The sequence below is a fragment of the Lagenorhynchus albirostris genome, chromosome 8 (genome assembly GCF_949774975.1).
Source record: "Lagenorhynchus albirostris chromosome 8, mLagAlb1.1, whole genome shotgun sequence".
NCBI classification, from domain to species: Eukaryota; Metazoa; Chordata; class Mammalia; order Artiodactyla; family Delphinidae; genus Lagenorhynchus; species Lagenorhynchus albirostris.
The window spans coordinates 86412827-86424979 of record NC_083102.1 but is presented as its reverse complement, the minus strand read 5'-3'; the positions used below and the strand labels follow the sequence as shown (position 1 = coordinate 86424979).

Below are 12153 nucleotides of genomic sequence, written 5' to 3'. Positions count from 1 at the left end.
GCGAACTAAGATCCCACATGCTGCAGGGCAACTAAGCCCGCGGGCCACAGCTACTGAGCTTGCGCACCTCAACTAGAACCCACGCACCACAACTACAGAGCCCACACACCCTGGAGCCTGCGCACCACAACTAGAGAAGAGAAAACCCGCACGCCACAAATAGAGAGAAGCCCGCACACCACAATGAAAGATCCCACCTGCCTCAACAAAGGTTGTGTGTGCCGCAACTAAGACCCGATGCAGCCAAAAATAAATAAAATAAATAAAATTTTTAAAAATTGCTCCTACAAGATACACTATAAAATGGGTTCTTTTATGGCTGACTTATATTGACCCATGGGAACAATTTTATACTCACATTCCATAATCAAGGGGGAAGAATAATCATATTCCTTTATCTTGATGTTGTCAAGGGATATTTATGAACTGGATCTATTAACTACCCACCTCAAAGCTTTTTCACTGTATTGATAAGATGAAGAAGTGACCTTTCCCCATAAGCTTAACCTCTACATGGCGCCAAGCTGTAAAAACATCCAAGGCCTTCTGTTTGTAAGTGTATGAGGCAGAGGGTAAGGACATAAAGACATGCAGTGATCAAGCATCAGGGACTGAGCAAGGCAGTGAGTTATTATGATAAAAGAAAAATAAGACTGGAAATATAAGGCTTTTACACAGCAGCCTTTAATCCAGGAAGTTTGAATCTATGCTTTGTGAAGTTCAAGGATGGGTATAAATGCAGTTGCTTTTTCATTACCATATCAAATAATTCTCAAATTCTAAATTTAACATTACCTGGAGATCTCTCCCCAAACCAAAAAATAATTTAATAAACAAAATAATGGTATCTTAAAGGGTGGAGGATAAGTTTCAGAATCTGACATATCTAAGTTCAAATCCTGCTATCCTCACGTTTGCAATCTTGGATAAGTTACTGTCCCTCTCAGATTTTGTTTCCTTATCTGCAACAGGAAGATAATAATATATTTCCCTTAGGAGTGATAGGTGCTTCTTAAAGGAGTAAAGTGGTTCTTTTAGAAGCCAGCACGTTGTAGGCACTCAATATATGGTTACTATTACAAAATCAGTCCTATTTAAAATTTTTCAGCTATTGAAGAATGTACTCTATAATAAATGTGAAGAAGAAGAGGAAGAATTTGCTTTCTCTACCTAAGATTCCATTTGGTATTTGTTAGTTGATAATTAAGAAATCAATAGACAGTGTCCACACAGTATCACACAGCCCCACACCACCAAAGAGCCACTTCATTCAGAGTCAGACCTGAGAAACCGAAAGGCCTGTTTGTACCTAGGACATCTGCATAGTGAAGTTCTGTTTTACTGGCTGTCACCGCAACCCTGTGTACACATGGAGAAAACAAGCTATGGAGCTGTCAATCCCAGGCAACCAGAAATAGTTAATTAGCAGAAAAAATTACTAAAGCCAATATGATCACTTTCCGCCTTCCTTGGCTTCTCTGCATGAATGGTTCCAGCCTGGGCTTGGGGACTTGCTTAGTTATGCCTTATTTAACTTGACCAACTGGAGGGTGTTGTGTCAGCCTGAATGAGAGCTTCCCAGGGCCGTCACAGCACGCAAATGAGTAAGTTCCTAAGACTCTATGGAACCCTGAAAAAGTTACCTATTAGCTCCCAGCTTCCAGCAGGAGCACTTGGCACATTTTCCGTCTGTTTCCTCGTTATTCCTCTCACAACATGCTGTGATCAAAGGAGGCTGTTTTTTAAAAAGGCCTGTAGATATGTAATGCTATCATTCTTGCACTGCTTTCTATAAGTCACAGCAAAGTGTGACTTGGAGTTGAGACAATGAGATATTGTTAGTTAGGCATAGGGAATGAAAGCCATTGAAAGGGGAAATGATCAATTTTTCCTTCCAAACTGGACCACGTATTGCTTCTTGATCATTATGTATCATTTAGCTAATGTAAGTTAGATGTATAAAATCAAAGGAAAATAATTTTGCAAATGAAATAAGATTGCCTAACATATGTGTTTTTGTTTACAGGAAGGACTAAGGATGCTCATTTCAAGAGATCTAGACTGTACCAATACAATGTATGTTCAGTTTTCACTTCGATTTATAGCAAAAGGTAAGCCATTTCTATGAGTATGAATTCACTATTTCCCTTCAAGCAAACTTCCCCATGTATAATTCCTCCTCCACAGAGAAGTAACAGATTTGAGGCCTATGAATTTTGTTATATGGGAGAGCTAACATCAATATGAGTACATAGTGTTCACAAATGTTCTATAATATATATTCCTTTTAATATAAGGGTAAGATAACTACTTGTTTTATAATAATTTCATACAGATGTAGTAATCATACTAGTCCTGTGGTAGTTAAATTTATCATCATGTCCTTGAGTCTTTTTTCCACCACTTCTTTCTAGCCATAAGAAATTTAAATTTAAGAAACTTAACTTATGGAAACTTGGGATTTTCTTTCGCAGATGTGAACAGTGAACCCCAAAAGTCAACTCTGTCGTTCTGACCTTTCATATTAACTAACTAATTTTCTTGACAAATAATGCCATTTGGATATAATAAATTCTCAAGTCGATTTTCTGTGTATTCTGAGATTTAAATGTTTGGCCCTTTGTAGAACTGTGATGCCTATAGAATAAAAAAATTTTGATGTAATATTTCCTAAATGAAATACAGAAAGATATGTGTTCATATCTAAGAAAAAGAGGGAGATACTATTGTGTGAAAATGCAAGATTTGGTGTGTGTTTTGAGATATATTTATACAGAAATCCCAACCCATCATCACTTTAAGTTGCCTCAGAAGCATTTGGACTCTAAGGTGTCTATGTGAATATAAGTCAGCTTATGCATCAATACAAAAAAAATAGTCTAAGATCATACCACTTCCCCATTTTTATAATGATGTGTTCATGCCTCTGTTACCTTCTTTCTAGGTACCCCAGAGAGGTCCCACTCTATTCTATTACAATTCTCCGCCAATGGGGGAATCACCTGGCACCTGATGGATGAATTTTACTTTCCTCAAATGACCAACATACTTTTCATTAATGTTCCCTTGCCATACACTGCCCAAACCAACGCTACAAGATTCAGACTCTGGCAACCTTATAACAATGGTAAAAATGCACATGTTCTCCTATGATCAAAACTGACTGCTGCCCGTTAGCATGCTTGCTCCTAAGGTGTGGGGAAGGGTTTGTCAGCTGAGTGGCTTCGCTATCCACAGTACCTTTTACATGCTTCGCTTTTGAGGAGCCGCAAGGAATATTTAGCTTTATATATCTTTATCTTCATACTTGACTATGTATTATCTTCGGGCTTGACTCCTAAGTTCTCTTGATGTAAATACAGCTAAATACTGTCACAGAGCGAAGGTTTTTAAAATTTAATCCAGGTCTACCATTAGGTATTCATCAGTTGTAACTACATTTTTTACTGAATTCATTTAGGAATACATAGTTCTTTTTTTTTAATATTTATGTGTTTTTGTTTTTGGGGGGTTTTTTTTGGCTGCCTCGGGTCTTAGTTGCGGCACGTGGGATCTCTCATTGTGGCGCGCTCTAGTTGTGGCGTGCGGGTTTTCTCTCTCTAGTTGTGGTACGCGGGTTCCAGAGCACATGGGCTCTGTAGTTTGTGGCACTTGGGATCTCTAGTTGAGGCACGCGAGCTCGGTAGTTGTGGCACATGGGCTTAGCTGCCCCGCGGCATGTGGGAACCTAGTTCCCCGACCGGGGATCGAACCCGTGTCCCCTGCATTGGAAGGTGGATTCTTTACCAGTGGACCACCAGGGAAGTCCCCATAGTTCTTCTGAATATGGCACTTCATTAGTGAGATAGAACAGCATTACAGCAAAAGCCGTGACAAAGTGAGAGGGACTGACACAAAGCAGATAGTGCCTGAGATAAAATATTCTTATCACATACACTTGCCTTAGTGATAAGCTAACGTGAATGTATAATTTAACAGTATTTTCAGATGGTGGTTACAGAGAAGGATTTTACAAATTTATAATGTTTTATTGCTTCCTGTAATTCTACTAACTACTGATTATAAAGGACCAGACTCTACCAAATTATGCATTTAATGGCCTAAGTAAGCACAGAGACGTCATATTAAGCAGATTCTTTGCAGAGGTAACACAGAAATGGATAAGAAAGATGTATTTCCATCTCTAAAATTTAACCTGAATATTTCCTTTATAACTAGTAAGTCAAAAAATAATTTTAATTTACCGTGAACAGAAAAAATAATCTTGTATATTCACTGAGGAAAAGTCCAAAAAAGAAATGCAACCTGGGCTTCCCTGGTGGCGCAGTGGTTGAGAGTCCGCCTGCCGATGCAGGTAACACGGGTTCGTGCCCCGGTCTGGGAAGATCCCACATGCCGCAGAGCGGCTAGGCCCGTGAGCCATGGCCACTGAGCCTGCGTGTCCAGAGCCTGTGCTCCGCAACGGGAGAGGCCACAACAGTGAGAGGCCCGCGTACCACAAAAAAAAAAAAAGAAAGAAATACAACCAGTTTCACAGTCCAGAGGATAGTTGTCTTCATGTTATGTTTGGAATGCTCACCAATTGTTCTTCATTGTTTTCACCAACTGCTTCCAAAATAAGAAAAGGGAAGAAAGCTACTAGGATTAGAACAGTGATAGGATTAGAGAGGGAGAGGCACATGTGACTTCATTTAAATCATCAGGTTGTTTCTACAGGCTCCTCTTTACAGATCCTTTTTTATATTTTGTAAGAATTCTACTAAAAGTAGGAATCAGTGAAAAAGCATCCTTGAGGAATCTTGTTTCTGCTTGGTATGGTCTTATCACCTTGTTTCCAGTTAAATCCAAGCAATGCTTTACAAAAGCACTGAGCTCACCCTTCTTATCTGCTCAGTTATATCTTCCTTAAACACCCTGCCTAAGTCGCTGAGTCAAATTCTGACAGCCTAAGGAGTGATTTTCCTAGTTTTCTGTATGTCCCCACATATCTTCAACTAAACATACAAGTTTTGAAACGCTTTAAGGGGAAAATAAAGTATTATATAACACAGAATATTTTCTTCTGTGTAGTTTTTAACACCTAAATAAAATTGTGCATCAAGCCAGTGTTATAATGGCCATGATCCTTCAGCCTGAAGGAAGCATGATTCTAAGTCATGGGTTGACTCTAAAAAGTCCTGAGTTACTCCATGAATAGACTAGTTAGTGTAACTCAGTACTAAATCCACAGGCTGACCACCCATCCTCACAGATGCCGGTATCTTACAGAGTCCCCTAAACCGTGAAAGCATAACTCAAAGCCCACTCTTGCGGTGGAGGGTCCATAGCACCGCTGTGACAGGAAGGGCAGCAGACTCTTACCAACCTTCTGAAATTACTGAAGCTGCTCCGTGCAGTGTCAATTTAATAGCCCTGAAAGCTTAATTTTTTCACACTTTAATCCGTGTAAACACACTTACATAGTTTGTGCTTCTTTGTCTAGAAGGCATCTGTTTAATCGGTTGTTACTGAGTTCCCTCTGTCCTTTACTTTCTTCCAATGAGCAAAAATGTCCACCTGATTTTCACCATTGAAAAAACTTGCTTTATCCAAAAATGCCTTAGGTAAGAAAGAAGAAATCTGGATTGTTGATGACTTCATCATCGATGGAAATAATTTAAACAACCCTGTGATGCTTCTAGATACTTTTGACTTTGGGCCCAGAGAAGACAATTGGTTTTTCTACCCTGGTGGTAACATTGGTCTTTATTGCCCATATTCTTCCAAAGGAGCACCGTAAGTACTTAATTGAGAAGGTAAAAATAAAACCCCTGCTCTATACAGGTCACAATGATCTTTTGCCTAAATGGATTCCTTGTTGTTTTCTTGTATAACAGCGAGGAAGATTCAGCTATGGTGTTTGTTTCAAATGAAGTTGGTGAGCATTCCATTACTACTCGTGACCTGAATGTGAATGAGAACACCATCATACAATTTGAGGTACTTGATTTTGTTCTATTAGAAATGCTTTAAATTTTATCTTGAACAAAAGCTAGGAAAGAGGAGGAAAATCTCAGATGATTTCATGCGTTATGACTTTCCATTTTTGTGCAAGGACAAAAGAGATTTTACATCATAATTCACTTTTATTAGCAGAACCAATTGTTCTACTAAGGTTTATTTCTGAATTTTGCTCCTTTATTTATGACATAATCTCCTCACCTACTACAATGGGAAATTGTCAAAATAGCTTATTTCAAACATTATAAAAATGAAAAGGACCATACTATTCTAGTAGTATTATAGTCACAATTTTTATATATTACTTAGGATCCAGGTCAATGTAACTATACCATGCCAGCACATTTATATAATATTTATCATGGTGTCATGAATTTTACAGATAAAATAATACTATACTGTTTCTTATCATTTCTGGGTATTTCATGAATATTCACGGACTCATATTTTTCAAGACAGCAAACTAATAATGTATAAAAGAAAAACGTTTATATATTTCAAAAGCTTAGATAAAATCAGCAGAACCAAAGGTACATTGTGCTAGGGTTCAATAGTATTAACTTTTTTTTTTGGCCACGCCACATGGCATGAGGGATCTTAGTTCCCCAACCAGGGATAGAACCCATGCCCCCTGCAGTGGTAGCATTGAGTCCTAACCACTGGACTGCCAGGGAATTCCCATTAACTTTTTTTTTCTTTTTCTTGTTTAATTTAATTTTTATTTCTTATCAGAATAAATTTGATTACAATGTTGTGTTTGTTCTATGTGTACAGAATCTGGTTCATTCATACGTATACATATATCTAATCAGGTTTAGACTCTTTCCCATGGTTGGTCATTAACAGAGCGTTGAGTAAACCTCCCTTGGCATCCATTAGGTCCTTCTTGATTATATATTTTATATGAATTATTAAATGCATGTTAACCCCAACATCCTAATTTTTCCATTCCTTTCACCTTTTTCTAAGTCTGTATGGGCCTTTCTCTGTGGAAATATGTTCATGGGTATCACTTTTTAGATAACACTAGTAAATGATATCATCGGATATTTGTCTTTCTTTTTCTGACTTACTTTGTGTAGTATGATTATCTCTAGGCTCATCTGTGGTGCTGCAAATGGCACTGTTTCATCTTTCCCATGGCTAATATTCCATTGTGTACATGGACCACTTCTTTTTTGTCTGTTCATCTGTAGATGGACATTTTGGTTGCATCCATGTCTGGCTATTGTAAATATCGCTGCAGTGCACGTTTGGGTGCCTGTGTCTTTCTGAATTCTGGTCTTCTCGGGTTATAGGCCCATTAGTGGTTCGGCAGGATCATATGGTAGCTCAATTGTTACCTTTTAAAGGCACCTTCATTCTGTTCTGATTAGTGGCTGTTACCAGTTTACATCCCAGCAACAGCATAGGAGGGTACCCATTCTCGGAAACCCATTCAGCATTTATTGTTTGCAGACATTTTTTTCTGATGGCAATTCAGACTTGTGTGAGGTGATACCTTTTTGTAGTTTAAATTTGCATGTCTCTAATAATTCTTGATGTTGAACATTTTTTCATGTCTCACGTGGTTGTAGGTAGGAGGCCTCAGTTCCTTGCCACATGGATCTCTCCTTAGAGCTGCTTGAGTGTCCTCATGACATGGCAGCTGGCTTAACCCAGGATGACTGATCCGGCCCCCGGTCCCCAGGACTGTCATGGCTTCGGCTGCAGGGGCCCCTCCAGAGCCGGCAGCCTCAGTGAGGCCGCCCTCCCCTCAGGCTCCGGGGCAGTTCAGTGACAGTGGAGGGAAGAGACCCCGAGGCAGGAGTTCCAGCTCTGTGGAAACGTGGGCTCTATTCTGGGCACAGGGGGTGGGACCGCTGCGCCCCAAGGCCTTCCGGGAGGGCCCCATTAACTTTTTTTGTGTGTGTGGTACGCAGGCCTCTCACTGTTGTGGCCTCTCCCATTGTGGAGCACAGGCTCCAGACGCACAGGCTCAGCGGCCATGGCTCACGGGCCCAGCCGCTCTGCAGCATGTGGGATCTTCCCGGACCGGGGCACGAACCCATGTCCCCTGCATCGGCAGGCGGACTCTCAACCACTGCACCACCAGGGAAGCCCCTCATTAACTTTTTTGTTGTTGTTGTTGTTTTTGTTTTTGCAGTACGTGGGCCTGTCACTGCTGTGGCCTCTCCTGTCGCGGAGCACAGGCTCCGGACACGCAGGCTCAGCGGCCATGGCTCACGGGCCCAGCCGCTCCGCAGCATGTGGGATCCTCCCGGACCAGGGCACGAACCCGTGTCCCCTGCATCGGCAGGCAGACTCTCAACCACTGTGCCACCAGGGAAGCCCACCCCCACCCCCGCATTAACTTTTGAAGATACTTGTTTCATAGCTGAAATCTATACCAACCATTGGACAGTGCCTAATTTCATCAAAAATCTTGAATATTTGCTCTAGATTAACTGTCTGCATCCTCTAAATTAGAGTTGTTTCTTTCATCTTAAAGTCAGAGACCAAACGATGCCTTAGTGGAAAAATTATTCTCTATTTTAAGCTTTCTGTTATATTTTCTGATTTTATTTTAAGTTACTTATATAACCTTCTGTTATATTTTCTAACATTTATGCTTTAAATGTTAGTAAAAAGTAATCCCTGTGGCCCTTTCAAGAGTTCTGTTATCAGAAGAATCTAGGTAGAGACAAATGCCTATAGCTGAAAAGTTTATCAAATGTCAATAGTTTACTCATCATAAGGTAAGAGGAATAAGTTCAACAACAACAAATATTATATAAATATATCTGGTTGCTCTGATAGCAAGAAAATGTTGACCCCAATTGGAAGTGGGAAAATTTTTTCATAGAAAGAATCACATGCTTTATTTAAGTTTTAGTTTAATTCACTTGAAAGTATGAAAAAGGAATGGAGTGGTTATTTCCCTCATGGTTAAAAAGGTCTTTCTGAGAATATTCTCCCTATGCCAGGGAAATAGTGACAATAATTGTATTTTGTCTGTTTTAAGACTGAAAACATACTGAAGATTCTCCATGTTCAGTACTTTGGGGATTATTTGAAGGTATCACAGGAAGGAAAGTAGAAGGTCTTCTTTCCATCCAGCAGTCTGAAAAAAAAAGCTAACGGTTAGGATTAGGGAAGCAGTCTTTTCATTACGATTTGCTTGGCTTGGCAGTGAAAGTGGGCTAAAGGTAAAATTTGGAATTCCATGCCAACCTCTGCCTTATTCACTTCCTAGCTTTTTATGAAATGAGGGAAAGTAAATTTTTTATGAGGCCCTTTGAGGTTCTTTATGAAAAAGTGTTATTTAAAAGTAATATGCAGTATTACTCAGGCAAAACAGAATTTCATGGTGTTAAGTATTTCAGCAAGACAGTTCCCAGGAAAATGGACTCTCGAGAAAATAATGAAGTGGTGAATCATTTCAAGGCTTGTTGCTCTGAGGTAATTTGTATCATTTTTTCTTCTTCACCAAGATCAATGTCGGATGCTCAACTGATAGCTCCTCTGCTGATCCGGTCAGACTGGAATTTTCCAGGGACTTTGGGGCGACCTGGCACCTGCTGCTCCCCCTCTGCTACCACAGCAGCAGCCATGTCAGCTCTTTGTGCTCCACGGAGCACCACCCGAGCAGCACCTACTACGCGGGGACCACCCAGGGCTGGAGGAGGGAGGTTGTGCACTTTGGGAAGCTGCACCTTTGCGGGTAAGGACCTGCTGCTTCGCACCATGTTCTTCTCATTTCACAGTTTTCTCCGTGATGTCATGGTTGCCTTGCCACTTTATCAGGGAAATTTTCACTTTACATTTCTTCCTCAGTTCTCCACTGAAAGTAGATCAGTGGATGTTTAAACCATAGGAACTGCACTGACATACTACTAATTCATAGTTTGAAGATAGATTTAAAGGAGCACACCCTGGGCAGCGCCCCGTCCTGGGGTTCATATCCCCATGGGTCTTTATTAGATCAGTTAGGAAGCAACAGAAATATGGTTTTCCCCTAGTGTTATAATCTGTCTCCCTTCTGCCCCCTACCTCACAATATAAATGCAGTTAGAATTTTTACTTTCGAACATCTGCCTATGTCTTTCATGCAAGGAGAGGCACATATGGAGGATGGAAGCCCACAGAATATTCCAGGTGTCTCATAAAAAAAAAAAAAATTTATTAGTGCTCTTTCCCCAGGCATTTCTACTTTTTCAACCTTTCTCAGCATTCTTGTTACATATATTTGACTCTTCTGTTGAAAAGCTATTTGGAGATAAAGGACTTCAATTCCAATAGAAATGAAAAGTATAGTTCAAAAAAATAAAACTAATAGTATAAGTGAACAAAGAGAGGAAGTCAGCAAAGCAGTCTGCCTCAGAATTTGTCTTTTCTCTCAGAATAAAAACTTAAGGGCATGCCAAAAAAAGAAGGAAGTACTAATATCATACTTTCAAGATGGAGATAGATTTACATTCCTGATGTGAAACTCAGCATAATTAGAAGTCTTGAGTCTTCAAGCAAAACTGCTAACACCTAGTACGTTTCCAAAAGGGTGAAAGTGAATCTTCAAAAGTCTTCATTCTAGGGCTTCCCTGGTGGCGCAGTGGTTGAGAGTCCGCCTGTGGATGCAGGGGACACGGGTTCGTGCCCCGGTCCGGGAAGATCCCACATGCCGCGGAGCGGCTGGGCCTGTGAGCCATGGCCGCTGAGCCTGCGCGTCTGGAGCCTGTGCTCCGCAACGGGAGAGGCCACAGCAGTGAGAGGCCCGCGTACCGCAAAAAAAAAAAAAAAAAAAAAGTCTTCATTCTCTTTGAACATAAATCCATTCACTCCTCATCATATCATTAGCAAAATTTTTATAATTTGATTGCTAAATACTAATATTTTGTGTTATCAAGTAAGTAATTTATTAATTCTTACTATTACACCAGGATATTATTCTAATTATTCTATTAGAAAATCTAATTGTTTTTTAAAAACAAGCATTACTAAGCAAAACATCCTCAAGATTCTTTTTTTTTTTTTTTTTTTGCGGTACGCGGGCCTCTCACTGTTGTGGCCTCTTCCGTTGCGGAGCACAGGCTCTAGAGCACAGGCTCAGCAGCCATGGCTCATGGGCCCAGCTGCTCCGCGACATGTGGGATCTTCCCGGACTGGGGCACGAACCCGTGTCCCCTGCATCGGCAGGCGGACCCCCAACCACTGCGCCACCAGGGAAGCCCTTCTCCTCAAGATTCTTTAGAAGTGACAGCTGAGGAGGCAAGGAGAATCTCTGAAGACCAGGAATAAATAGAGCTGAAGACTCAGCCAGCACAACTGGAAAGCTGCTATTGGGGTGTTCGGGGGTGGGGTGTGAACTTGTCTATAGCAGAATTGAGCAGGGGGAAATAGCTCAGGAAAAATTTTTTATCCAAAATCAGTCGTGTTATTTAAGATCATATGTTGAGAGAAATATAAAGAAGCTTACCGAAAAAGTGGAAGAACTTATTAGAAAAATACTGGGGAAGAGCATGGACTCCACTCAGGAAGTTTGGGGGCATCAGCAAAAGGAGTCCGTGATCCTCCTTTTTATCATGCTATGTTAACGTCAGTCAGCAAACTCCAGCTCTCATTTTCTGGAACTCTTAATTCTACATTTCTAGAAAAGAAAATTCGAGCAAATCAGCTACAGCCAGAAGGCCAAGCGTTGCAACAGAAACATAAATGCCAAAAATCTGTGCTTATGGGCAGTGCAGGCAGGGGAAAATGGCTGGATGAACAATCACTTCGGCTCCTTTGACCAATACCCATGATTATTATGGTACTGTGAAAAGCTCCAGGTTTCCTTTTTAGTGGACCGCTAATTTCTTCCAGTTGCTCAGCTAAGAATTAGATTAAATAGAAAACAACCCTGAAGATAGGGTGAAGGCCATGATTTTAGATTGTCTTAACAACTGAGACTTGCTTCCGCAAGTTCCTACATGAAAATAATCCGATTTAAAGGCGTGTGATATACAGTCACTGCCAACCAGAGGTACTAAATGAAGCTACCCACCCCAGGACAGTGCTCCAGGATCATGGAGCCTGCATCATTACCAGTTGGCTTTGTCCACTAGGCTGTGCTTACACATAAGGCATGGAGATGTAATTTGAATGAGAGAAATGCAGACATCTGTATTTTCACTGACT

At 40.6% G+C, this 12153-nt stretch overlaps 1 protein-coding gene across 2 annotated transcripts in view; it reads left to right on the top strand.

Moving 5' to 3' along the window:
* Window positions 1-12153, top strand: part of RELN (reelin) — a 516315-nt gene that overhangs the window by 435810 nt on the left and 68352 nt on the right. For both annotated transcript variants that reach the window (XM_060157241.1, XM_060157242.1), the window contains exons 37-41: window positions 2027-2111; window positions 2945-3127; window positions 5604-5775; window positions 5877-5979; window positions 9474-9703. In XM_060157241.1, the coding sequence (XP_060013224.1) occupies window positions 2027-2111; window positions 2945-3127; window positions 5604-5775; window positions 5877-5979; window positions 9474-9703 (773 nt within the window). The remainder of the gene's footprint in view (window positions 1-2026; window positions 2112-2944; window positions 3128-5603; window positions 5776-5876; window positions 5980-9473; window positions 9704-12153) is intronic.